Source organism: Rhinopithecus roxellana, chromosome 12 (genome assembly GCF_007565055.1).
Source record: "Rhinopithecus roxellana isolate Shanxi Qingling chromosome 12, ASM756505v1, whole genome shotgun sequence".
Classification (NCBI taxonomy): Eukaryota; Metazoa; Chordata; class Mammalia; order Primates; family Cercopithecidae; genus Rhinopithecus; species Rhinopithecus roxellana.
In genome coordinates, this window is record NC_044560.1 from 33,835,277 (window position 1) to 33,859,039 (window position 23,763).

At 39.2% G+C, this 23,763-nt stretch overlaps 1 protein-coding gene across 5 annotated transcripts in view; it reads left to right on the top strand.

The window, feature by feature from the left end:
• The window catches only part of CRYZ (crystallin zeta), a 28,063-nt gene that overhangs the window by 1,374 nt on the left and 2,926 nt on the right, over positions 1–23,763 (top strand). For 4 of the 5 annotated variants that reach the window (XM_030942908.1, XM_010381093.2, XM_010381089.2 and 1 more), the window contains 5 exons: positions 6,841–6,964; positions 8,404–8,556; positions 12,288–12,451; positions 17,377–17,428; positions 21,763–21,912. In XM_030942908.1, the coding sequence (XP_030798768.1) occupies positions 6,854–6,964; positions 8,404–8,556; positions 12,288–12,451; positions 17,377–17,428; positions 21,763–21,912 (630 nt within the window). In that variant the 5' untranslated portion in view covers positions 6,841–6,853. Of the gene's footprint in view, positions 1–1,333; positions 1,373–6,840; positions 6,965–8,403; positions 8,557–12,287; positions 12,452–17,376; positions 17,429–21,762; positions 21,913–23,763 lie in introns of all 5 variants that reach the window. The other variant, XM_010381090.2, reaches the window with a different exon arrangement.

Below are 23,763 nucleotides of genomic sequence, written 5' to 3' on the forward strand. Positions count from 1 at the left end.
CTGAAGCCACTGTGATTACGTGTCTGGTTAGCGCAGCGAGTTCAGCAGCAAATCTCTCCGAGCTCTGCTACCCCAACATTAGGGAACAGACTGCCCTGTTCCATACCATCAGGGAACCTGGAGGAGTCCGGAATTATCTGTTAAACTCCTCCCTTCTTCATACTCCGTCCTGTCACAAGTGAACAGAAGTGACCTGATAAGATCACACAGCCAGGAAGAGACTTTCTTTGACCACTTGTAATTCTTGACTTTTTTACCTTCTGGATTATTAATACACCATATACTTACATGAGTTATTTTTTATTAGCAGCAGGACATTTTGTAATGATTTCTTTTCTAAGTTTTCAGTTTTTAAAATTCTTGCCAGAATTCTTATTTAATTTTACTTTTGCTCTTGTCTCATAATGTTCCTTTGTTCTGGCTTTGTGAATTGATCTGTTCTTTCTGTGTTAAAATATACTTCTAACATTTTCCCAATTCCTTTAATTTTCATTTAAATCAAATGGATACAAGCATGACCAGGAAAAAGATCACTGTTGGAGGAGGGATTTTAGATTTTCTATTTCCTAGATTTGTAAGGCATATTGGCAACCTTTCAGAGGTAAAATAAAACCAAAAATTAAACCAAGGGACTCCAATTTTTAAAAGTTTATATTTAATAAACAGGAAGGCCTGTTTGAAGTATAGTTTAATTAAACACCACAAGCAATGGAAAGGTCTGTCCTGTCCACAAGGATCCGATGCTAGGGAGTAATTTTTTTTACACATTTTTAAAAATAGAATCATGTCCTTTGTATTTCTGCTGCATTCCCTGACTTAGTGGGCATTTGAGAAATTTCAAACTCTAAGCAGATGCCTTAGTCATAAAATATGTGATTCTACTTGCAGGTTAGTTTGATTTCACATTTTCTAGCTCAGTCTTTCTCACTATCACTATTGTAAAGTTTATTTCTATGAAGTAAAGGGTCTTATATGCCAGCATCTCAAAGGGTGAGATGAAAAGGATTGTAAAGTTAAAAAAAAAAAAAAAATCAGCTAACACCATTTAATTATAGGACTTGGGTTCTAGCTTTGCTTCTATGTGACCCTGGCCAAGTCTCTTAACCTCTTGTGATATTTTCTCATCCATAAAATGGATGGCGATTTTATTTTTACTTCTGCATAAAATCATAGTTTTAATAACTTCTCTACTTGTTGTGAAAATAGTTATGTCAATGAAAGTGAAAGACTTATGCTTTTTAGAAGAAATCCAGTATTACAGGAGTTTAAGTATTATCTTGTTTGCTATCAGTATGCCACGTTATTTTATTATTTGTATAATCTCCTTTGACAGGCTTCATCATTATGAAGCATATGATGATCCCGTGGATAGGTGAGTTCAAAGGCAATGAGTGCAGGTTGGAGCCTGATCAATTAGAATGCTAAAGGCTCAGTGGGAAATAAGATCAGCTGAAGCAAAGTAGGAGATAGTGTGGTCAGGCCATGCCCCATCACTTTCAAGCCCAATAGGATAATGTGGTACTGGACAAAACAGATGAGTCTTCCAAATCCAGTAGGATGAGTCCTCTTTCTTTATTCCTTTCTCTCACTTAGCCAATGCCAAAATGCATGTGTGTGGTGGGGGCGGGGGAGGGGGGCGAGGCATGGCAGGGAGATACAGCTCCTGTTTCAGAGTGATTTTACTTTTATTATTACAACAATTTTTTTTATGGTAATTGTGAGATGTGAGTGAAAGAAATAGGTAGGAAGTAGGTAGATAATGGAAAATGGAAAAAGAGCAAGCATCTCATAGGGTATGTGTGTAGGTGTGAGAGAGAGAGCACCCAGCTAGCTTACAGAAGCTAGGGGCAGGGTGGGGCATATTCTCCTTGCTCTTTGTGTTCTCTGAGTTTAACACACTGCTTCATGCACAGTTAAGGTTCAGAAAAATACACATTGGGTAACAACCAATGTTTGGTATTAATGTTTTGTTTAAGTCATCTTCACCGAATTCTTTGAGAATAAGAGCTTGTTTTCACAACCAGAGTCCTGTAAATATCGTTATATTAAATTAAAGATAATTATAAAACTATAGAGTATATATTTTTTCATAACATTTTATTGACTTCTCTAGTCTGCTTTTTTTTTTTTTTTTTTTTTTTTTTTGGTAGAGATGCCATTTTGTCATCCAGGCTGGAGTGGTGCAGTGGCACGATCACAGCTCACTGCCTCAATGCAGCCTTGACCTCCTGGGCTCAAGCGATCCTCCCAGCTCAGCCTCCTGAGTAGCTGGGACCACCCGTGCTTGTCACCACACCTAGCTAATTTTTTTTTTTTTTGGTAGAGATGCCATTTTGCCATGTTGCCCAGGCTGGGCTGGGTCTCCTGGGCTCAGGCAATCCTTATGATTCAGAAACTGAAAAGAATAGAGGGGAAACCAATAATGATGTCTACTATATACAAGAGCATGTGTTTGCTAAGTTCTTTGCTTGGTGCTTGCCATGTCTCTAGCATGTAACTCTGAGTGGGAGCCCAGATTTCAGATGGTTGACTGCCTTGCCCAAGGCCATGTGGCTGCTATATAATAGAGCTGGGACTCACACTTTGAGCTGCGTATTCCAAAACCTGCTCTTCTCATAACACCATGTTGAAAAAACAAAACAAAACAAAAACAACCTCTGTGTTCTTATATCCACCATGGAAAATTCTCATCTGGGCAACCTTTTTCTTTTTTATTTTCTTGACACTTTCACTTCCTTGTCTAAAGAATTCTCAGCTAGAGTGAAGACCTGAATGGAAGTAAGAGTGGTGAGATTGCTGAGGAGGAGTGGGCTGTTTTTTCCCAGCCCTGCCCTCTGACAGATCATCTCCCTGTCAGACACTGCCAAGCTGTTTTAAAGTGCAATCTTTATGCCGTCTGCCTGCTTCTGCCTCTTTTTCCCCCCGAGGACCACCCTTCAGGATATGTCATTGCTAAACAACCTTGGAAATGTCACTTTCTCCTTTGTACTAGACACTGTGTTAAATCATTTTAAGGGTTTTAAAGTGACACAAACTTTTGATTGATTATATCAGGAACTTTCCATCAATAACACTACCAAAATACTTCTGATTCCACCCCCTGCCCCAGCCGCTGTATGTGGAAATGTGGAATGACATTTTATAGCCAGTATGGGCTCTGTTCTGAGTAGTCCTGTGTGGAGTTCTGATACAGTAAAAGTCTGAATTCTTTCATATCAGGTCCTGGTTTCTGCAACTCTTCTCAATGTTTAAACTTCTTGTGGTTGAAGCAGATGTTTTAGGTGATGGCAGAATCTAACACTATTTGGTTGATTTCAAGAAATTATGATAACCCACAGATAAAATTATGGGGATGTAGTCAAAACCTTTCATTACATCTTTACAGGTACATAAAATTTTCTAGGATTATATAATTTTCTGTACAAATGTTCTTTGCCTTTTTATAGGTTATTTGAACTGAGTTTTTGTTTCATTTGATATTAACAGTGATATGACAGAAAGGTTAGCTGTGCCCTTGTAATTTATAAAAGATTGCATATGGTGCACTGTTTTTAGTTTTTGACATTTTTCTCCTTTTGTTAAAATGAGTGAACTACAGAAAGTCAAATGTTTCGACATTGATAAATCTCAAAAACTTAATGCTGAAAGGAAAAAGCAAATTGTAGAATTCTTTTTCAAATCAGAATTTGCTTTTTCCTTTTAGCATTAAGTTTTTGAGATTTTTGTATTCCCTAAACTGTATGAATTTTGAAAACATGCAAAACAATAACACATATTGTTTAATATTACATACACATGTAGAAGTGATATTAAATGCTTGAGAATGATGAGTACTGAATTTATGGTTATAGTCACCTCTTGAAAGGGTGGGCCAGAAACAGGTTTGGCTTCAATTATATCTATAATAGTTTAGGTTTTTTAAATGTTAAGATTTGTTAAAGCTGGGTAATATGGTTTGGCTGTGTCCCCACACAAATCTCGTCTTCAGCTGTAGCTCCCACAATTTCCACATATCATGGGAGGGACCTGGGGGAGGAATTCAATCATGGGGCAGGTCCTTTGCATGCTGTTCCCATGATAGTGAATACGTCTCATGAGATCTGATGGTTTTTTTGTTTTTTGTTTTTTGTTTTTGTTTGTTTGTTTTTTTTTTGACAGTCTTGCGCTGTTGCTGAGGCTGCAGTGTAGTGGCTGGAGTGTAGTGGCAGGATCTCAGCTCACTGCAAACTCCGCCTCCCAGGTTCATGCCATTCTCCTGCCTCAGTCTCCAAGTAGCTGGGACTACAGGTGCCCACCACCACGCCTGGCTAATTTTGTTTGTTTTCTATTTTTTAGTAGAGACAGGGTTTCACTGTGTTAGCCAGGATGATCTCGGAGATCTGATGGTTTTATAAAGGGGAGTTCCTCTGCACATGCTCTCTTGTCTGCGGCCATGTAAGTTGTGCCTTTGCTTCTCCTTTGCCCTCTGCCATGATTGTGAGGTCTCCCCAGCCACGTGAAACTGCAAGTCCGTTAAACCTCTTTCCTTTATGAATTGTACCCAGTCTCAGGTGTTTTTTCATAGTGATATGAAAATGAACTAATATAGTAAATAGGTACTATTAGAGTTCGGTACTGCTGTAAAGATAACCTGAAAATGTGGAAGCGACTTTGGAACCGGGTAACAGGCAGAGGTTGGAACAGTTTGGAGTGCTCAAAAGACAGGAAGATGTGGGAAAAATGTTTGGAACTTCCTAGAGACTTGTTGAATGGCTTTGACTAAAATGCTGATAGTGATTTGGACAATAAAGTCCAGGCCAAGGTGGTCTGGGATGGAAATGAGGAACCTGTTGGGAACTGGAGCAAAGGTGACTTTTGTTGTGTTTTAGCAAAGAGACTGGTGGCATTTTGCACCTGTCCTAAACATCTGTGGAGCATTGAACCTGAGAGAGATGATTTAGGGTATCTGGCAGAAGAAATTTCTAAGCAGTAAAAAAGCATTCAAGAGGTGACTTGCGCATTGTTAAAAGCATTCAGTTTTATGTATTCACAAAGATATGATTTGGAATTGGAACTTATGTTTAAAAGGAAAGTAGAGCATAAAATTTCAGAAAATTTGCAGCCTGAAGATGCAATAGAAAAAAATCCATTTTCTGAGGAGAAATTCAAGCCAGCTGCAGAAACTTGCCTAAGTAAGGAGGAGCCAAATGTTAATCATCAAGATAATGGAATGGGGAAAATGTCTCCAGGGAATGTCAGAGACCTTTGCAGCAGTCTCTCTCATCACAGGCCCAGATGCCTAGGAGTTAAATAATGGTTTCTTGGACTGGGCCCAGGGCGCCCATTCTGTGTGCAGCCTAGGGACTTGGTGCCCTGCATCCCCGCCATGGCCTAAAGGTGCCAACATACAGATCAGGCCATTGCTTCAGAGGTGCAAGCCCGAAGCCTCTGAGGCGTTCATGTGGTGTTGGGCCTGCCAGTGCACAGAATTCAAGAATTGAGGTTTGGGAACTTCCACCTAGATTTCAGAGGTTGTGTGGAAATTCTTGAATGTCCAGCCAGAGGTATGCTGCAGGGATGGAGCCCTCATGGAGAACCTCTGCTAGGGCAGTGTGGAAGGGAAATGTGAACTGGGAGCCCCCACACAGTGTCCCTTCTGGGGCACCACCTAGTGGAGCTGTGAGAAGAGGACCACTATCCTCCATACCCCGGAATGGTAGATCCACTGATAGCTCACACTGTATGCCTGGAAAGGCTGCAGACGCTCAATGCCAGTCAATGAAAGCAGCCAGCAGGGAGTCTTTACCCTGCAAAGCCACAGGGGCAGAGCTGACCAAGACCATGGGAACCCACCTCTTTTATCAGAGTGACCCCGGATGTGAGATGTGGAGTCAAAAGAGTTCATTTTGGAGCTTTAAGATTTTACTGCCCCATTGGATTTCAGACTTGCATGGGACCTGTAGCCCCTTTGTTTTGGCCAATTTCTTCCATTTGGAACAGCTGTATTTACCCATTTCCTGTACCCCCATTGTATCTAGGAAGTAATTAACTTGCTTTTGATTTTACAGGCTGATAGGCAGAAGGAACTTGCCTTGTCTCTGATGAGACTGGACTCTGAACTTTTGAGTTTATGCTGAAATTAGTTAAGATTTTGGGAGACTGTTGGGAAGGCAGGACGTGGTGGGAGGTAATTGAGTCATGGGGAAGGGAGTTCCCTTGCTGTTCTAGTGATTGTGAGTAAGTCTCACTAGATCTGATGGTTTTATAAAAGGGAATTCCCCTGCACAAGCTCTCTTGTCTGCCACCATGTAAGACATGCCATTGCTTCCCCTTTGCCTTCCACCATGATTGTGAGACCTCCCTAGCCACGTGGAACTGTGAGTCCATTAAACCTGTTTCCTTTATAAATTACCCAGTCACCAGTATTTATTCATAGCAGTATGAAAATGAACCAATACACTGGGTGTCAGGGAAGTGGTTGAAATGTTTCATAATCTAACAAAAGGAGGGCGGTTTACCTAATGTTAATAAAACTAAACTCATGAAATTTCTAAAATCGCAACCCAAGCAAGAAAACCTAAATATGGTATCATGCTATGTCTATCCAGATGTTTTTGTTTGCATATTTGATTCCTTTGTTGAAGGCACTGAATCCCTACAGTAAGTATCATGAAGTATTTTGCTTTGTAGCTGAGTGATTTGTAAGATGAAAGGTCCTTAAACATGAAATGAGATCAGTGATAAGCTCATGATTTAAATTGTTATTTGAAAAAATTGTTTGATCTGCTCCCTCCAGGGGGGAAAAAACATGGTGGTATCTTAGATACAATGTGACAATACATTAATTTTTTTCTTTCTTAGTATCTAGATCACCATGGCGACCAGACAGAAGTTGATGAGAGCTGTTAGAGTTTTTGAATTTGGTGGACCAGAAGTCCTGAAATTGCAGTCAGATATTGCAGTACCAATTCCAAAAGACCATCAGGTAGAAATACAATTACTTTATTGAGGCCATAATTATACTGAGTGTGAGTCTCTTGCAAATAGTGTTCAAAAGAAGCTGAGTCACAATTATTTTTAAAGACATTGAATTAGGATGCAATTTATGCTATATATACATATGGACATTGATAAAGTTAACATAAACCTGATAATTAGTGAAGTAGATGTATGAAAAAGAATAACCTTTGGTTATAAGAAAATTTTTGATGTAGGGAATGATCTATGTAGTGCAATAATTGGATTTTTCTGAATGGACACATAAGGAGTTTTGAATAAGTTATTCTATTACAAACATTCATGATTTTTATTTTTTGCATGCTGGGAGAACAATTTTCTTTTGCATTCGTGCTTTTTCATGTGTGATTCATGAGAATTTAAGTGTATAGTTTAATCATCTCCAATGACTTTAATAATATACTTTTGATTTTAAATTACGTATTTTTATTACTGCACCCTCCATGCCTCCCAAGTCTAATTTTCTTAGCAAGCCTATGAGAGTTTTTACAGTTTGGCTATAACCTATCTTTACAATTTTTTTTCTCATCACTCTCTTTCCATATAGAGATATAGTGCTGTAACAACATGAGATTTTGTCCAATTTTCTTAAGACTCCCTTTCATTCCTCTGTCTTTGCACGTGCTATTTTTCTTTTTACCCAAACTATCCTTTTCCTCTCATTCCTAATTTCTACTTATCTTTTAAACCCTAACTCAAATACCACTTCCTTTATAAAACCTTCCCTGACTTTTATACCAGAGGTAATCATTCTGTTAATTAAGGTAAAATTAACTCCTACAGTTGCTGTAACCTAAAAATTACAATGGTCCAGCCACGGATAATTATTTCTTATACACTAAATTTAAAAGTTCTCAAATGTGAGTGGGTAGCTGTTCTCCAACAGTGACTTAGGGACTCAGCTTCTTCTTTCATGTGGCTCTGCCACCCAACCCCTGTCTTCCAGGGTCTCCATGGAAGAGGAAAAGCACAGTGTGGCTTGGCTAGGAAGTTTTAATCAGTCAGGCCTGCAAGTGTCTGCTGTCACTTTTGCTAACATTCCATTGGCTAGAACTCAGTCACTTGGCTAATCATAACCATGAGGGAGGTGAAGAAGCACCTCTCTTTCTGTGTACCCAGGAAAAGAAGAAAATGGGTTTGACGAACATGCAGAGGTCTTTACCACATATCCCCTTAAATATTTCTTTCACTATTTTCCCCAAAATGTTTTTAATACAGTACATAGCCATTCTGTCATACTTATTTATGTTAGCTTGTAAAACTGGAATGTGAGCTTGTTGAAGGCAAGCACATATTTGTTTTGCTTTTTTCTCCCGTTTGATAGCTCCAATAATCAGCACAGTCCTAGCATAAAGTTAAATGAATGCCTATATTCTTTCTGTGAACTAAAATACATTGTCATTGCAGGTTCTAATCAAGGTCCATGCATGTGGTGTCAACCCTGTGGAGACATACATTCGCTCTGGTACTCATAGTATAAAACCACTCTTACCCTATACTCCTGGCTCAGATGTGGCTGGGGTGATAGAAGCTGTTGGAGATAATGCATCTGCTTTCAAGGTATTGCAATTTTAATTATTTCTGTTTGGCTTAATTTATTTCCTTAAAATATTTGGACATAGCTTTCAACTGCATCTTATTTAAGGCTTTAAAAGGCCCTGTTACACAATTTCTGCCACTTGGGAGACTCTTCTAGTCAAAAAAGAGATTAGATTTTATCCAGAGGCCTTATTTGTTTACTACTTTGTTGTGAATAGGTGCTGGATAATTTCTGTATCTTCATGTCCCCACAGAATGAACTGTGATTTTTTTGATTTAATAGAAATATGTAAGGAAAGAAAGCACACAAGGAAGTTAGACTATTTCCCAACTCTTGATGATATACAAGCTAATATAATTTTTAATTCTTTTTATAAATTTTGCTTCATAAGATAAAGAGAAAGTTAATTCTTTTGAAAAATAAGTAAAACATGAAAAAATGCAAGGTCACTATACAATTTTGGAGCTCTGACTCAGTCACTGAAAATATTATGATTAGGAGATATATATATATATATATATATATATATATATATATATATGCCAAAAGACATATTCATAGTAGACTCATGTCCTAGCATCTTTCTTCATAATTCCTTGACCTACTCAACTTTGGCAGCACCTTACCAAAATTAGGTTGACACAGAGAAGATTACTGTTCCCCTGTACAGGAAGACTGGCAAATTCATACAACTTTCTACTCCTCAGCCTGTGGCAACCTGGCTTCTGCCCCCATGGCTCCACTGAAAGGACTCTTGCTAATGTCACTAATGGCCTCTGTATTGCTGGAGTTAATGGGCCCTTTTATGTTATTATCTTTCTTGACTTCTCTGTGACATGTGACACTCTCAGCCACAACTTTTTCTTTAAAAAACTTTTTCTGCAGCTTCTGTGACATCATTTTCTTCTGTTCTCCTCTCCCCTTCCGTTTTCAGGCCTCTCTTTTTCTCTGGATATTCCTCAAATCTTGGTGTTGCTTAGGGCTCTCAGTCTCTATTTAGACTTCTGCTTTCTGTATTCTTTACCTTTTTTGCAATCTCATACACTCTCTTTGTTGCCATTATCACATGTTACATCTTTAGCGTAGAACTTTCTGCTAAACTCTGGATCTGTGCTATCCAAAACGGTAGCCACTAGCCACATGTGGCAATTTAAAATTCAACTTAAATTCATATTGAAAATTCAGTTCCTGAGTCACTCTAGCAACATTTCAAATGCTTAATAGCCTCCTGTGTCCAGTGGCTGCCCTGCTGGACAGTGCAGATGTGAACATTTCCATCACTGCAGAGAGTTCTGTTGGAGACACTGGACTCACATGGTCAACCTCCAGAAATCTCGTACAAAACGTGTCTAAAACTAGCTTATCTTTTCTCACTGCAGATAGTGCCTCTCTTGTGTGACTGTCCTGGTGACTTCTGGGATTTGAGGATTACTCCTCACTTTCCCTTACTAGAACTGTTTTCTCTCTCCTTTCCATTTCCACTGCCAGTAGTTTAGTTCAGGCTATCTTACCTACTTAACTACACCCCCGACCTGGATTTCTATAATGGCTACGTAACTTCCTCTTTTCCCGGGAATTCATCCTTAATCTAGAATGAATCCTTTTATAAAATTTAATTATGATTGTTTTACACCTCTGTTTTCATTCTTGCATCCATGTCTTGTAGACTTCAGGAAGACTCTTAAAATTCCTTATTGTTATGAAATAAGACTGTTTCATGCTCTCTCCCATCTATTTTTCCAGTCTTACCTCCCACTCCTCTTCACAGTGTAGTATATTCTTCAGTAATGAACTGTTTGTCCTTCCCTGCACATCCCATGCTCTCTCATGTCTGTGTTTTTGTTCATATTGGTTCTTCTAATTGACAAAATTTAATTGAAACTTATAAACATGGATTCAAAGGATTTTACACTTTAGCTTCAATTTCTTTTCATTTTATCTCCTGAAATGGTTACGTACCACACGTTAGTCTGCTTACTCATTGGTAATAAATGCTGCTAATTTCTTGGCATTTATTCCTGTCCCTATGATTTTGCCAACTTTGTTTCCTTCACCCGTAATGACTCTTCCCCATTCTAGGTTTCAAAATCTTGTCCTGTTCTTCAAGACTTACCTCAATTATTAGTTTCTCAAAGAAGCTATTCCTAATTTCCTCTACTTAGAAGTGATTTCTTTCTTTTTCTTTTACCTGTCCTCAGTGGCTCATCATGTTTGCCTTGCTTTTATAATTATTTCTATCGTTTGCTTTTCTCTCCTCCTAGAGTCTAGGATGCTTGACATTAGGGACAGTGGTATTGATGTCCCTCACATAACTTGAAATAATGCTTTCTATATCGTATATTCACAGTAAATGTTTGAATTATATTGAAATCAATTTAACATGTTTTTTAGCTGTAAAAACAGGATTAATCTTCATCATATTTGACATTTCTAGGCAACCATATTAAGTGGTGGTACTTGTCTTTGATTCTTGGATGGCTTTTGAATCTTTTTGTCTTTATCCTATCAGATAGCATTTCTACATTTTCAGATTTCTGTTAAAGTATACTGAGCAATCATTGCCTTAATAATTTGCCTCTTCTAAGGAATATTTACTTTTTTTAAGAAGGAGGAGTTAAGGCTGGTGGTTACAGTGGGCAGTCCAATTTTTCCTAACGTGTGGATTACATACTGGACTAATAGTGCCTGGCTAGGGCATTACTTCACCCTGAGTCCTGCATCTGCTTTTTAATAGTGAGGTCCAACAGACATTTGTTGAGACTTTACTGTGTTTCTGGCGCCGTGACAAGAAGAAGGTTGTCCTGGTCATCTGCTATCAGGGTCCTAGTATGGTTTTCTGCCTTTGGGTGTTTGCATGAGACATAGTGGCAATGCAGGGGTGAGGAAACTCATGGATGGGATTTAGAGTAGGTGTTTGGTGTGTGGAAGAAACTTCAGATTTTATTTGTTTCTTCTCCCTAGCATTTTGGGAAAAATAACAGTTTATGTTGCCTGCTATTTGCTAGCTGCTTGATCTGAGGAAATTATTGAACTTCTTTGTTCCTCAATTTCCTCATCTGTGTAGTGGGGATTGCTCTAAAATAAGAGATAATAAACATGCCAACCTCACTGGCTGTTGTGAAGATGAAATTAGATAACATTCCAGAGACACTTAATGCAGTGCCTGACATAGCAAGCTCTTCATGGACTGAGCCATCAGCATCATCATGATGCCATTCAAGGAAGTTTATCCTTCCTTATGTTTTTTTCTGTTTTCCTTAGATTTTCTTCCCATCAGTTCCCATTATTAAATATTTTTAAATGTTCAGTATTTTAAAATGATTTATGGCTGGCCACCATAGCTCACACCTGTAATCCCAGCACTTTGGGAGGCCGAGGTGGGCAGATCACGAGGTCAGGAGTTTAAGACCAGCCTGACCAACATGGTGAAACCCCGTCTCTACTAAAAATACAAAAATTAGCTGGGCGTGGTGGTGCGTGCCTGTAATGCCAGCTACTTGGGAGGCTAAGGCAGGAGAATTGCTTGAACCCGGGAGGCAGAGGTTGCGATGAGCTGAGAGCATGCCATTATACTCCAGCCTGGGTGACAGAGCAAGACTCCAACTCAAAAAACCAAAAATTATTTATATGAGACCCTAGATATAGAGAACAATAGATAAGTATTCACTTATTTCTTGTTATAAAGGATTATACCTATTTTGACGTAATATTTTTAGTCCTCCTGCATTTATTCATTTGTCTCTTCCCCTAGAAAGGTGACAGAGTTTTCACTAGCAGCACGATCTCTGGGGGCTATGCAGAGTATGCTCTTGCAGCAGACCACACTGTTTACAAACTACCTGAAAAACTGGACTTTAAACAAGGAGCTGCCATCGGTATCCCATATTTTACTGCCTATCGAGCTCTGATCCACAGGTAATAACACACTTTGTCAATTTTATGGCCAATGCCAAAAGAGGGCAGTGTTAACTGCCTCCCTTCTAGTTGTCTGTCCATTCATCTGTTCATTACTTTTGGTTACCAGTTACTTACTATTAAACATTTATATAATGGAAACTGTGAATTTGGGAAATTGTACTAATCACTGGGGATACAAAAAAGAGCGAACACTGTGTTCAAGATGCTCATAGTCTAGTAAGGGAAATGACATAAGAGTGATCATATTTATATATAATGTGGGAAGTACAGTGGTAGAAATGTGCATAGGGATATATAGGCTCAGAAGGCATGTGCCTGTGGTGATGAGGTAGGGCTTCCTGGCAAGGTGTAAGACTTATTATTTTCGCGGTGGCTAACGCCTGTAATCCCAGAACTTTGGGAGTCCACGATGGGCGGATCACCAGCTCAGGAGATCAAGACCATCCTGGCTAACACGATGAAACCCCATCTCTACTAAAAATACAAAAAATTAGCTGGGCGTGGTGGCGGGCACCTGTAGCCCCAGGTACTCAGGAGGCTGAGGCAGGAGAATGGCGTGAACCCAGGAGGCGGAGCTTGCAGTGAGCTGAGATCGTGCCACTGCATGTCAGCCTGGACGACAGAGCGAGACTCCGTCTCACAAAAAAAAAAAAAAAAGGAAAAAAAAGACTTATTATTTTAAAGCCGTGGTTCAAGAATCTTGTTATCCATTAGAATCATCCAGGCAGCAATTTAATAGTACACTATAGGGCCCTATCCCAGACCCTCTGGTCAGTTCCCATAGCTGGTGCCTGAGAATCTATATTTTAATCCCGTCTACTAAGTATTTGAAAAGCATCAGAGGGAATTCACCTGAGGAAGGGTAACTAGAAGGAGAGAGGACATTCTAGACAATGGGGATAGTATGGGGAAAAACAATGTGGTATGTGGGAACAGCTATAGCAACTTGATTTTGTTAGAGAGGAAATTTCAAGAGAAAGAGTAGTGAAGAATAAAGTTGGAACAGAGTAATCTTTCAATAAATGTTAACTGTCATCAAATAGATAGAATTCAGATTGTAAAAGACAGATTATAGAGCTCATCTATTGCTCTGTAAAGGACTGGAAGTAATGAAATGCTTTATTGAGGAGACTACCATTGTGATGTTTGATTGAGATCACTTATCTGCTGTGTGTAGGATGGATTTGAGGACAGGAATGGAGAGAGATAGGAGTGTCTTATAGGAGTCTCCACTAGACAAAATCCTTATGGAGCAAGGGTTCTGGTAGAAGAAGTAAGTAGAGAGGAAAGAATGACTATTTAGTGGGGGTAAAATCAGGGGTATTTGGTGATTATTTGGAGGTAGAGAATGAGGTAAGAGAATAGCTTAAGAGTAGTCTAGCTTTCTAGCTTGGTTCATGTTTAACTGTGACGAAGAAAAGAAGGAGAAAGTTTTCAGAGGGAAGCTGTATTCAGTTTTGGATTTGAAATTGTGAGACACACATCCTAATGGAGAGGTTCAGTAGCCTATTGGATAAAGTCAGAAGCTTGAAGACTGGAGATAAAAATTTGGGGATAGCAGCATGTAAGAATTGACAAGATGAGAAGTGGTTGAAATCCCTCAGGGAGTGAGAACACTGGAGTGAGAATAGAACCCTCGTGAACATCACCATTTAAGAATGTAGTGAGAGAAAAAGGATAGACTCGTAAGAGACTGAAAGGATTCCATGGCCGGCAGAATCTAGAGGTCATGGTATCCCTTAAGCATCCAGTGAATGCATGGGCTTTGAAGACAGAAAGGCCTGGGTTAATGTCTTCACATAGTGCTAGTTGTGTGACCTTGGTTAAGTTACTTAAACATCTCAGGTGCAGTTTCCTGATTTGAGAAACATAGATAATAACAGCACCTACCTGCTAGGGTGTGGTAAGAATTATTTGGAGGTAATGTGTATAAAGTTCTTAGTATAGGGCTCACACAGTTTCACAAGTTCACAACAATCACTGCTGGCAGCGTTAGGAGTGGCAATTGATATTGCTACTAAGGAGGGAGGCCAGCTGTCAAATGCAACACAGAGGTCTGTTCAGAAACAAATAACAGTTGGGCCCAGCAATTAAGAGGTCATTGGTGACATTAGTCAGTTCCTTTTCAATAGAATGGTGGGAAGAGCTTGATTGAGTGGATTGAGGAAGGAAGAGGAAATCAATTCCTTGAGTGACGACTATTCTTTTAAAAATCGGGGAGACAAGGAAGAGAGAGTAGAAGGTTACCTGAGGAGAGTATGTGGGAAAAAGGGATTTTTTTTTTTTAAGACTAGGCAAGACTTGAACATATTTACAGATCAAACAAAATCTGCATAAGGTAAGATGGAAAGGACTTAGGACATAGGTAGAGAGACTGGCTTCCAGTATGGAAAGGATAGCTTATCCGTAAAACCTAGAAGGGGTAAAGATGATACAATTATGGAAACATTTATGGGTAGGGAGGTGGAGTGTTGAAGGTACTTATATGTCATTGCCTCACTTTTCACAATTAAGTAGGAGGCAAAAAGTGATATTTTAACAATCAGAGCTGAAGTGGCACCAAAATGCATGGTCATGTGATTTTTTTTTTTTTTTCTATAATACTTAGTCATTTGGATAAAGTATCAAGGAAGCTAGATTTGAACATTAATCCAGGGCTGGAATATTGGTGGCAAAATGGAATGGTGCAAAGGAAATGAGAGCACAGGCGACTGTGGGGAGAGGAGGTTGGGCAATCTACTATGCAATCCAGGCTGAGGAGGGATGGAAGGAAGGCCAGGAGCAGCAAGTGGGCAGAAATGGAGCTGTTGAGAGTCAATAATCTCTGTATAGTTGAAGAAAGATTTTGAGAGAATATGGGTTTTCAGAATTAGGATAGATTAGTGTCATAATCCTGGTTATTGGCATCTGATACTTCTCAGGGGGAATGGTTGCTGGTAGTTATAGCCCTGGGAGAGAGTGGCTATACGTGGAGGAAAATTCAGGAACTGTGATGCTTGATTTTCTGGGGAATGCTGAATTTCCTTGATTGGAGCTGGATTTGGGGTGGAAGAGAAAGGCTGTGTGCCAGGTCTTAGTCTTTAGTGACTAGAAGATGGTAGGGAACAGCAGCATGGAAGGCCAGGCTGAGTGCTGTGAGCACCAGGGAAGATGACTGTATTAGTCGGGGTCCTCCAGAGAAGCAAACAACAAGATGTGTGTCTCTCTGTCTGCCTGTCTATCAGTCAATCATCTATCTATTTGATCTATCTAATCTATCATTTATCTCTGTATAAATTCCTTAAGAGTCAGTCACTGTGTACACACACACACACACACACACACACGTGCGCACGCACACAGATTGATTCATTTTAAAGAGTTGGCCCATGAAATTGTGGAGGACTGGTGAGTCTAAAATCTGTTGTGGTGGGCCAGCAGGCTGGAGACGCAAGGAAGAGGTGCAGTTTAAGTCCCTAGAAAGTTTGCTGGCTGAATTTACTCTTGCTCATCAGAGGTCAGTCTTTGAGAACAAAAGCCTTCAGCTGATTGGATGAGGCACACCCACATTCTGGAGTGTCGTCTGCTTTACTCGAAATCCAGCTATTTCAGTGTTAATCTCATTAAAAAAAAAAAAAAAAAAAAAAAAAAAAAAACACTTTTATAGAAACATCCAGAGTAATGTTGGAACAATTATCGGATTCCTTGGCCCAGTCAAGTTGACACATAAAATTAACTGTCACAGAGACTCTGCACAAGGATTGAGGAAAGGATTTGCCTGCTTTTTCTCCCCTCACCCCAGGCCTAGGGATTTTTATGAGAATGTGTCTTTAGTGTTTGAGGGGCATCGTATAAGAATTTTTGAAAAATTTAGTTGGGAGGTATTTCATATCCCATAGTTTAACACTAGTGATCCTATCCCCTTATGTTTATGTTTTACTTTAACATATTATCCTCATTCTCTTTAGCGCCAAGCAAGAGTGTGGGAGAAAGCTTCTCTTATTGCTCATTGTTGCCACTTCTCAGTTGTTGGTGCACAGCTGGGAGCAGGACTCTGGTTACTGTGTTCTCTTTCCCAGATGGAGCATAATGTTCCATAATGTCTCTACAGTGGGGCCACCCCACATTGTTCAAGGAAGTAAGAGATCCTTTCTGAGAGTCAGATCTGGATCCCACAGCATCTGCTGGCTTGTGACATTGGCACTGTCCATCTGGAATAGTGAGGCATCCCCTCATGCCTTGCTGCATGTCCCTTCTTTTCAGTATATACTAGAAAAGTAGTCATATGAACCAGAAGTAAAAAGAAAATGCCATTTCACCAGAGAATCTGGACATTTTAGGGGATGACATGGGAATCTTTGTGATAGGATTTATTGCATTTCCGACTCTCTGACCTTTGCTGACTCAGCTTTGCTCTCTGAAGTGAGAGTACAAGGCTGGTGCAACCTGATGTTCGGAGACATGGAGAGAAGAAAAAAATACTTTCTTTCCTCGGGCAAAAAAAATAGCTACTGTGTTTACTTGGACATTACTCTAGACCACAGAATAAAGACTGAGCTATAATAAACCTGCTTTGAGGCCCTTTCTGTGGGGATATATGGGAATGAGAGATTCCAGATCCTCCAGGCTCAGCAGTTTCAATTCATGACCTACAAGGACTGTAGCTACTCAGAAGTAGCGCCGCATAGTGATCCCAGTGTCCAGCAGCATAGTGCCTGGAACATAAAGACTCCCAATAAATACTTGTTAAAGAAATAAATGAATTGAAGGCTTTGTTTATTCTGTGAAGCTTAGGGAATATTTGGGGCTGTATATCAGCTTGCATTTGCTCTTTGTGTTAGTGTTAGCCAGACTAAGGGTAGAAATTCCTTAAGATGATGAAAACACCTAATATTAATTAGCTTCAAAATATAAGGTGATGTAACTTATACTTTCTTTTGCAGTGCCCGTGTGAAAGCTGGAGAAAGTGTTCTGGTTCATGGGGCGAGTGGAGGAGTAAGTATTTTTTTTAGTATATTTTGAAACAAGCTTGAATTTATTTCATTATAGTTCCTTTGGTCATTTTTAAAAGTCAGATTTATAAATATAGTCAAAGATGCTTTTTTTCTTTATGTAGTAAAGCTTTTTTGATTTTGGTCTTCTGAAGGTGATATTTAGTCATTAGTTTAGCATTTCTTGGTTAATAAACCCAACAGAGCACCCCTTCAAAAATATGTTAGATTTCCCACCTGTAGTGGGTGTGGACTAAGATAAACTGGCCTTGTTTTTGCCTTCAAGTAGCATATAAAAATATTTATTTAGAATTTTAAACAGTTCTTTAAGGTTGATGTTAATTCCATATTCCCTTAGATAAGGAAACTAAGGCTCATTAAAGCTTACCTATGTTGCCCCAGACAGCACGGTAAAGCTACACTGTGAATTCTTAGTCCTTTCTATCTCCCTTCTGCTGCTTGCCTGCTGTGCTTTGATGACATTCATGGAGTGCAGTATACAGGCCTGTCCTTAACACCACAACCCATGGCTGAAAATGCTAATGTGGGGGAATGGGGGAGGAGGACTCTGAACTTAAAATAAGCCCTTCAGTGAAATCATCCAACACAGGGCTGTGAGAAACCTCTTCAAGAAACTAGCTGCCAATCTGCCTCTCAGGAGCTTAGAGCGAAAAGTTAGAGCTCTGCAGTTAGAATTTAACAAGAAATCCACAGAAACTCTATCAATGGATGCTTTGGAAATTTTGGAGATAAGATTTTGCATTTTAAAAATAAAAGGCCTGGGGCTAGATACTTACTTTGAGAAAGCTGTTAACCCTTACAGAGCACTGTGTATTCTGGAGAGTGGATTGAAAGAAATAACATATTAAATGGCACGTTGTCCCCTGAATAATGATTGGTATCTTGAAAATGTGAATTTACCTTTAAAAGTGAAAGGACAGGTAGTTTCAGTCCTTTTTGTCTCTGTTTCTTTAGGTAGATGTGAGGCTTCACACCTAGCTTCCTACACTTCCAATAGGTCAATTCTAGAGGATTTCACAGATCAGACAATTTATTAAAAAACACCAAGATTGTCTTTATGGGGCTTGAGAAAATATGACAGATACACCTTGTCCAAAACTCCCATTGTTTAACTTCACTGAAGAGGCTATTTTTTGGTTAAATTAAATTTAACCCTAAATAACTAAAGGATCTGTCAAACACATACATTTATTTAAATTACCCTGGCTTTCAGAGAGCTAACATCGTGCTCCGTGCAGAAGGGAAAGATTTCAGTAGAAAGGGGAGAGAAGAGTTTAAAGAAAATCTCTTTATATTCCCTTTACCCTCTTGTAAAAAGCCCAGTTGCTTCACCATGATTGTTTTTTTAAGGTGAAATCCACACTGTTCTCTGAGCTGGCTGAGTTTGTTAAATCCTCGGCTGGCAGGGATAGGCTGTCGACCTGGTGTGTGAAGCGCTTCTGATCCTCCCTGTCCTATCAGAGGGAAACAGTACTGGGTTTTGCCTTGCGTCTGTTTGTACTTTCTGTCCTCATTTAATTCAAATTCCTTGGGGATTATGTTTTGTGTTTAAAATGGTGTGGAATTTATGAACACAGCTATTATCCAGATATGTTGGTGAGGAGTGCCCTATTTTAGTGTTAGCAAAATAAGTAGAAGAAAACTAGTTGACACATAATGGTGCATAATCTGTCAAAGGAGTATTGCTGGTATAATTGTTGACAAGAATAGAATAAACAGTGCCTTTTTAAAAGAGCTATTGAGTACCCTTTTAAAGCAGTTAGAACATCAGGAGATGTAGTTACATTAGCTTTTTAAAGTATGGTTTTATTAGAGGTATTTTATTTAAATTTGAAAATTAAAGTAGAAAATCAATTGGGCCCACCCCATAGTGGATTGTGTTGTATCTAATTGGATGTCTCTCTCCTCCGTCAGACAGTGAGTTCCATGTATTTGTTTCAGTTAAGCAAATTCCTGCCATAACCTGGCTGAGTCCAGCCTTGTTATTCCCATGTGCCATATAATCTTTAAGGTCCATTTCAGGCCTGGAAATCTGTTACAACTTTAATCTGTTTCTATCATTATTTTTCATCTTAATTCTTTTCTTGCCCAACCCAGTCCTCCCTGTAAATCACTGGTTATGAGTAGCGGGTGATTTTGTATCATTTCTCCTTCTGCTCTGGGACATTTGGCAATGTCTGAAGACGTATTTGGTTGTCACACCTTGGGGAAGGGTTTCTGGCATCTAGGGGGTAGATACTCTTCAATACATGGGATAGTCTCCCACAGCAAATAATTATCTGGCCCAAAATGTCAATAGTGCCAAGTTTGGGAAACTCTGTTCTCAATGTATGTGACACTTATTTGTATAATCATTTGTCATCTAATCAGACATATTTCCTAGTATTGTTATTTAAATAATTGCTCTTTTGTCTGTCCTCTTAAACTACTTTGATTTCTCTTTTATGCTAAGCTAAGCACATTGATCTGGTATTCTAGTGATTTCTTACAATCCCAGCACTTTGGGAGGCGGGATTTTGCCAGGTTGCCCAGATTGGTCTCGAATTCCTGACCCCAGGTGATCCACCCACCTCAGCCTCCCAAAATGCTGGGATTACAGGCATGAGCCACCATGTTCCACTTAATCCTTTGGCTTTAAATACCGTCTGTAAGATAATGAATCTTTAATATATATCTCCAACTGAACTCTTTTGAGTCCATACTCATATTCACCTGATTGCTGAATATCTTCACCTTTAAGTAGATGAGCACTGTACAGCTCACCATGTTCCAAGTGGTTCTTTTATTTTTATTTTTTAGAGACAGAATCTTGTTCCGTTACCCAGGCTGCAGTGCAGTGCAGTGTATGAGCACTGCAACCTCAAACTCCTCAAAGTCCTAGGCCCAAGCAGTCCTCCCACCTCAGCCTCCCACATAGCTGGGATTACAGGCATGCACCACTACACTTGGCAAAGTGAAATCTGGAGATTTTCACAAACTTAGTGCTCTCCAGTCTCCTTCTCAGTTACTCTACCCAGTTAATCTGGCCAAAGACATAGGAGACATCCTGTATTTTTCTCTTTTCCTCATCTCCCGCATTCAGTCTGTGAGGAAGTCGCATTAGCTTACTTCTGAACTATATCTGAATTTGTTTATTTTTTCCAGTGCCACCACCTTTGTTCAAGCCAGCTTCATCTCTTATCTAGACTGTTCTAACAGCTACAAACTGATCTTCCTCCTCCCATTTTCCTCACCGCCTTCGTTGCGCCTCACATGTAATTGGAGCAGCCTTTTTAAAGCCTGAGTCAACCAGATCGTTTCCTGGCTTAAGCTCTCCAGTGGTTCTGCATAGTTTTTAATATACTCAGAAACCTCTACCTTCACCCCTCAGATCCTATGTGACTCGGCCTTTCTGGCCTCATCTTCGACCCTTTCGCACATGCCCTTCCCTGAACCACACTGCCCCTCTTTCTGTTCTGTGACCCCAACTGCATTCCCAGCTCCCCAGGTTAGCAGTAGCCATTCACTCTGCCCACGGCATCCTCCACATGGCCGATCGGATGTTCTTGTGGCTTGTTCCTCACTTTTTTCAGGTCTCGTTTTTTCAGAGTGACCCTTCCTGATGACCTAAATAGCCCCTATTCCTATCTCTCTAACCCAATAGCCAGTCTTATTTTTTCTTGGCGCTTTTATTTCCTGAATTTATTTTATTCATTCAATTTGTTCATATGACGATTATCTTCCTCCACCCTTAGAATGTAAATTTCTTTCTTACATTAAGTACCATGTGTAGCACATCGTAAACACTCTATAAACCATATGGATGAATTAGTTAATTTGCCCATATACCTGTCTCTTCTCCTTAAATGTTAGAAGCCTTACATTTGTTATTTAGAATTTCGTGTGCACAAAGAAGTCAGAGAGCATGTTCTGATCATCTTTAAACCCTGCAAACATATTGATACAGTGGTTAAAAACTCAAGTTCTGCAGTCAGACTGGTCTAGCTCCTGTTTCCATCTCTGCATGTGACTTGGCCAAATTACTTATAATTTGAAGCTTCAACTTTCTTATCTGTAAAATAGGGACAATAATAGTATCTACTTTATAGGGTCATTGTGAGAATAAAATAAAGCAATATGTAGAAATTATTTAGTATGGTTCCTGGAATATTTTAAATGCTCAATTAAAGTTAGCTATTTTTCTTATTTCTTCATTTACACTCTTAAGTTCCTTAAAGTTAGTGTGGGTCCTATAGGAGTCTTAAGTTCCTTGTATGTGTGTAAGTGTTTGCAGGAATGTAGAGAATATGTAACTCTTGGGTTGTATTTGTTTTTCAGGTTGGATTAGCAGCATGCCAGATTGCTAGAGCTTATGGCTTAAAGGTTTTGGGCACTGCTGGTACTGAGGAAGGACAAAAGATTGTTTTGCAAAATGGAGCCCATGAAGTGTTCAATCACAGAGAAGTGAATTATATTGATAAAATTAAGGTAAAATTTTCCACCATTTTACAAAAGTCAAACTTTGTTCCTTGGAGACTTACGTGGTTTTTTAACACGTTTTTAACCAACTACTCCTTTAAAGCTGTTTGCTTCCGTTTTTCAGTGCCTAGATGAATTTTTATGTGTGTTTTAAAACTTTAATTTATTTAAAAAACAGAGATGTCTAAATTTTAAACCGTCACTATCATTTTTGTATTGTTTATGTGTGTTAAGTAGAATATAACTTCTCTAGAATCTTATAGCTATAAAAATTGATTTTTTTAATGCAAATAACTTTTTAAGTAAAGCTGCAGCTTTATATTTGCAGCTGTGAGGTATTCTTAATATAATTTCAACTGATGTGAATTCTCCATGGAAGGTGAGATATCCATAGATTACAAATCGGATCTGTGTGGCCCAGGGAATGAAGTTCATTTGTTAGCTGGATGTTTTGGAGGAATAATCACTACTGCATCCAAAATGGTGAGGTGGCATTTAGTTAGTTGCTGCATTTAACAGAATTCAAGCAGATTCCGAAGTTCTTCACTTGTACTATAGTAGCAATTTGCTAAACACTTGTTGCTTTGCTAATCCTCAACCACTTCCTCATGTTAGGGAGATTAGAATTTCCCAAATATTGAGTACTGTGTAAACAAATGAAGGAAAAAATAGGAGTGAGAATTTATTACCTTTTTGGCAATCATCTTACCAAAAAGCCCAGCAAAAGCACTCCTTTGTTATACGTCTGGGAAACCTAAGATCTAGCACTCACTGCTGATACCATTATCCAAGAATATTCACAAAGATGAGAAATGGCTCATTATTTTAAGAGTATGGTTTTTGTTTAGCAGTAATCTAATTTTAAGATCATGAGGTCTTGGGAGCTTCAACTGACTCCTTCTGCTTAAGTCTCTCCCATTCTCAAAAACATTCTCTTAACCTTTATCTCACCCCCCTCGCTCACCTCCTCTTTCCCACAAAACTTCTTGAAAAAGTAGTATTTATTGGTTTTACTTCCTTACCGTCCATCACTTCTCACTGCAGTTTTGCTTATAGCCCAAGTATTTATACTGCTTCTCAGAGGTCACTGAGAAGCTCCTAATTAACAGTCTGCTGGTCTTCTTTCAGTCCTCATCCTGTTTGATTTTTCAGGAGCATATGACCCTGACCACATTTCTTTGAAACTGGTTCTCTTCTTACTTTCCTGACTTTTCACTTTCAGTCTCCCCCTCTTCATGTTATTTAATATTCATATTCCTTAGGTTGTTTTTGCTTGGTCTCACATCTTCCCTGGTGCTAGACTTTCATCCTGATCAGTCTCATATACTTTTGTGGCTCCCTTAATACCCATATGCTGTTGATTTCCAAAACTGTCTTTGGCGTGAGTTGACTTCCTTCATGCCATCAACCTGCTAGACATTGCTACTCATCTGGTCGCTCAAGAGAGAAACCCTCATTTTATTTGTTTTTCCTGTCTTTTAATTATCATTCTCCCTCCTACCCAGCAAGTTGGTTACCTCATTTTATCAATTTCTTCTCTGACATGCCTTTCAAATGTATTTCCTTATCTCTGTTCCACTCACCACCATAACTTAGTTTAGGCCTCAGTTTCTCCAGCCTTGAGTGTTATTCATAACTAAGCTAATATCCCCTTTTATCTATGCTGTCATCTCCCTCTTAAAAAAAAAAAAACTCCAGAAACAACTAAAATGGAAGCTTTATGAGGACAGGAGTTTTGTCTCTCTGTTCCCTACTGTACTTGCACGTACAGTAATAAACAGCTGTAGAAAACAGCAACAACAACAACAAAAACGCAATCCAAATCCTTTAACATGGCATTCACTGTATTTTCGCTATCTG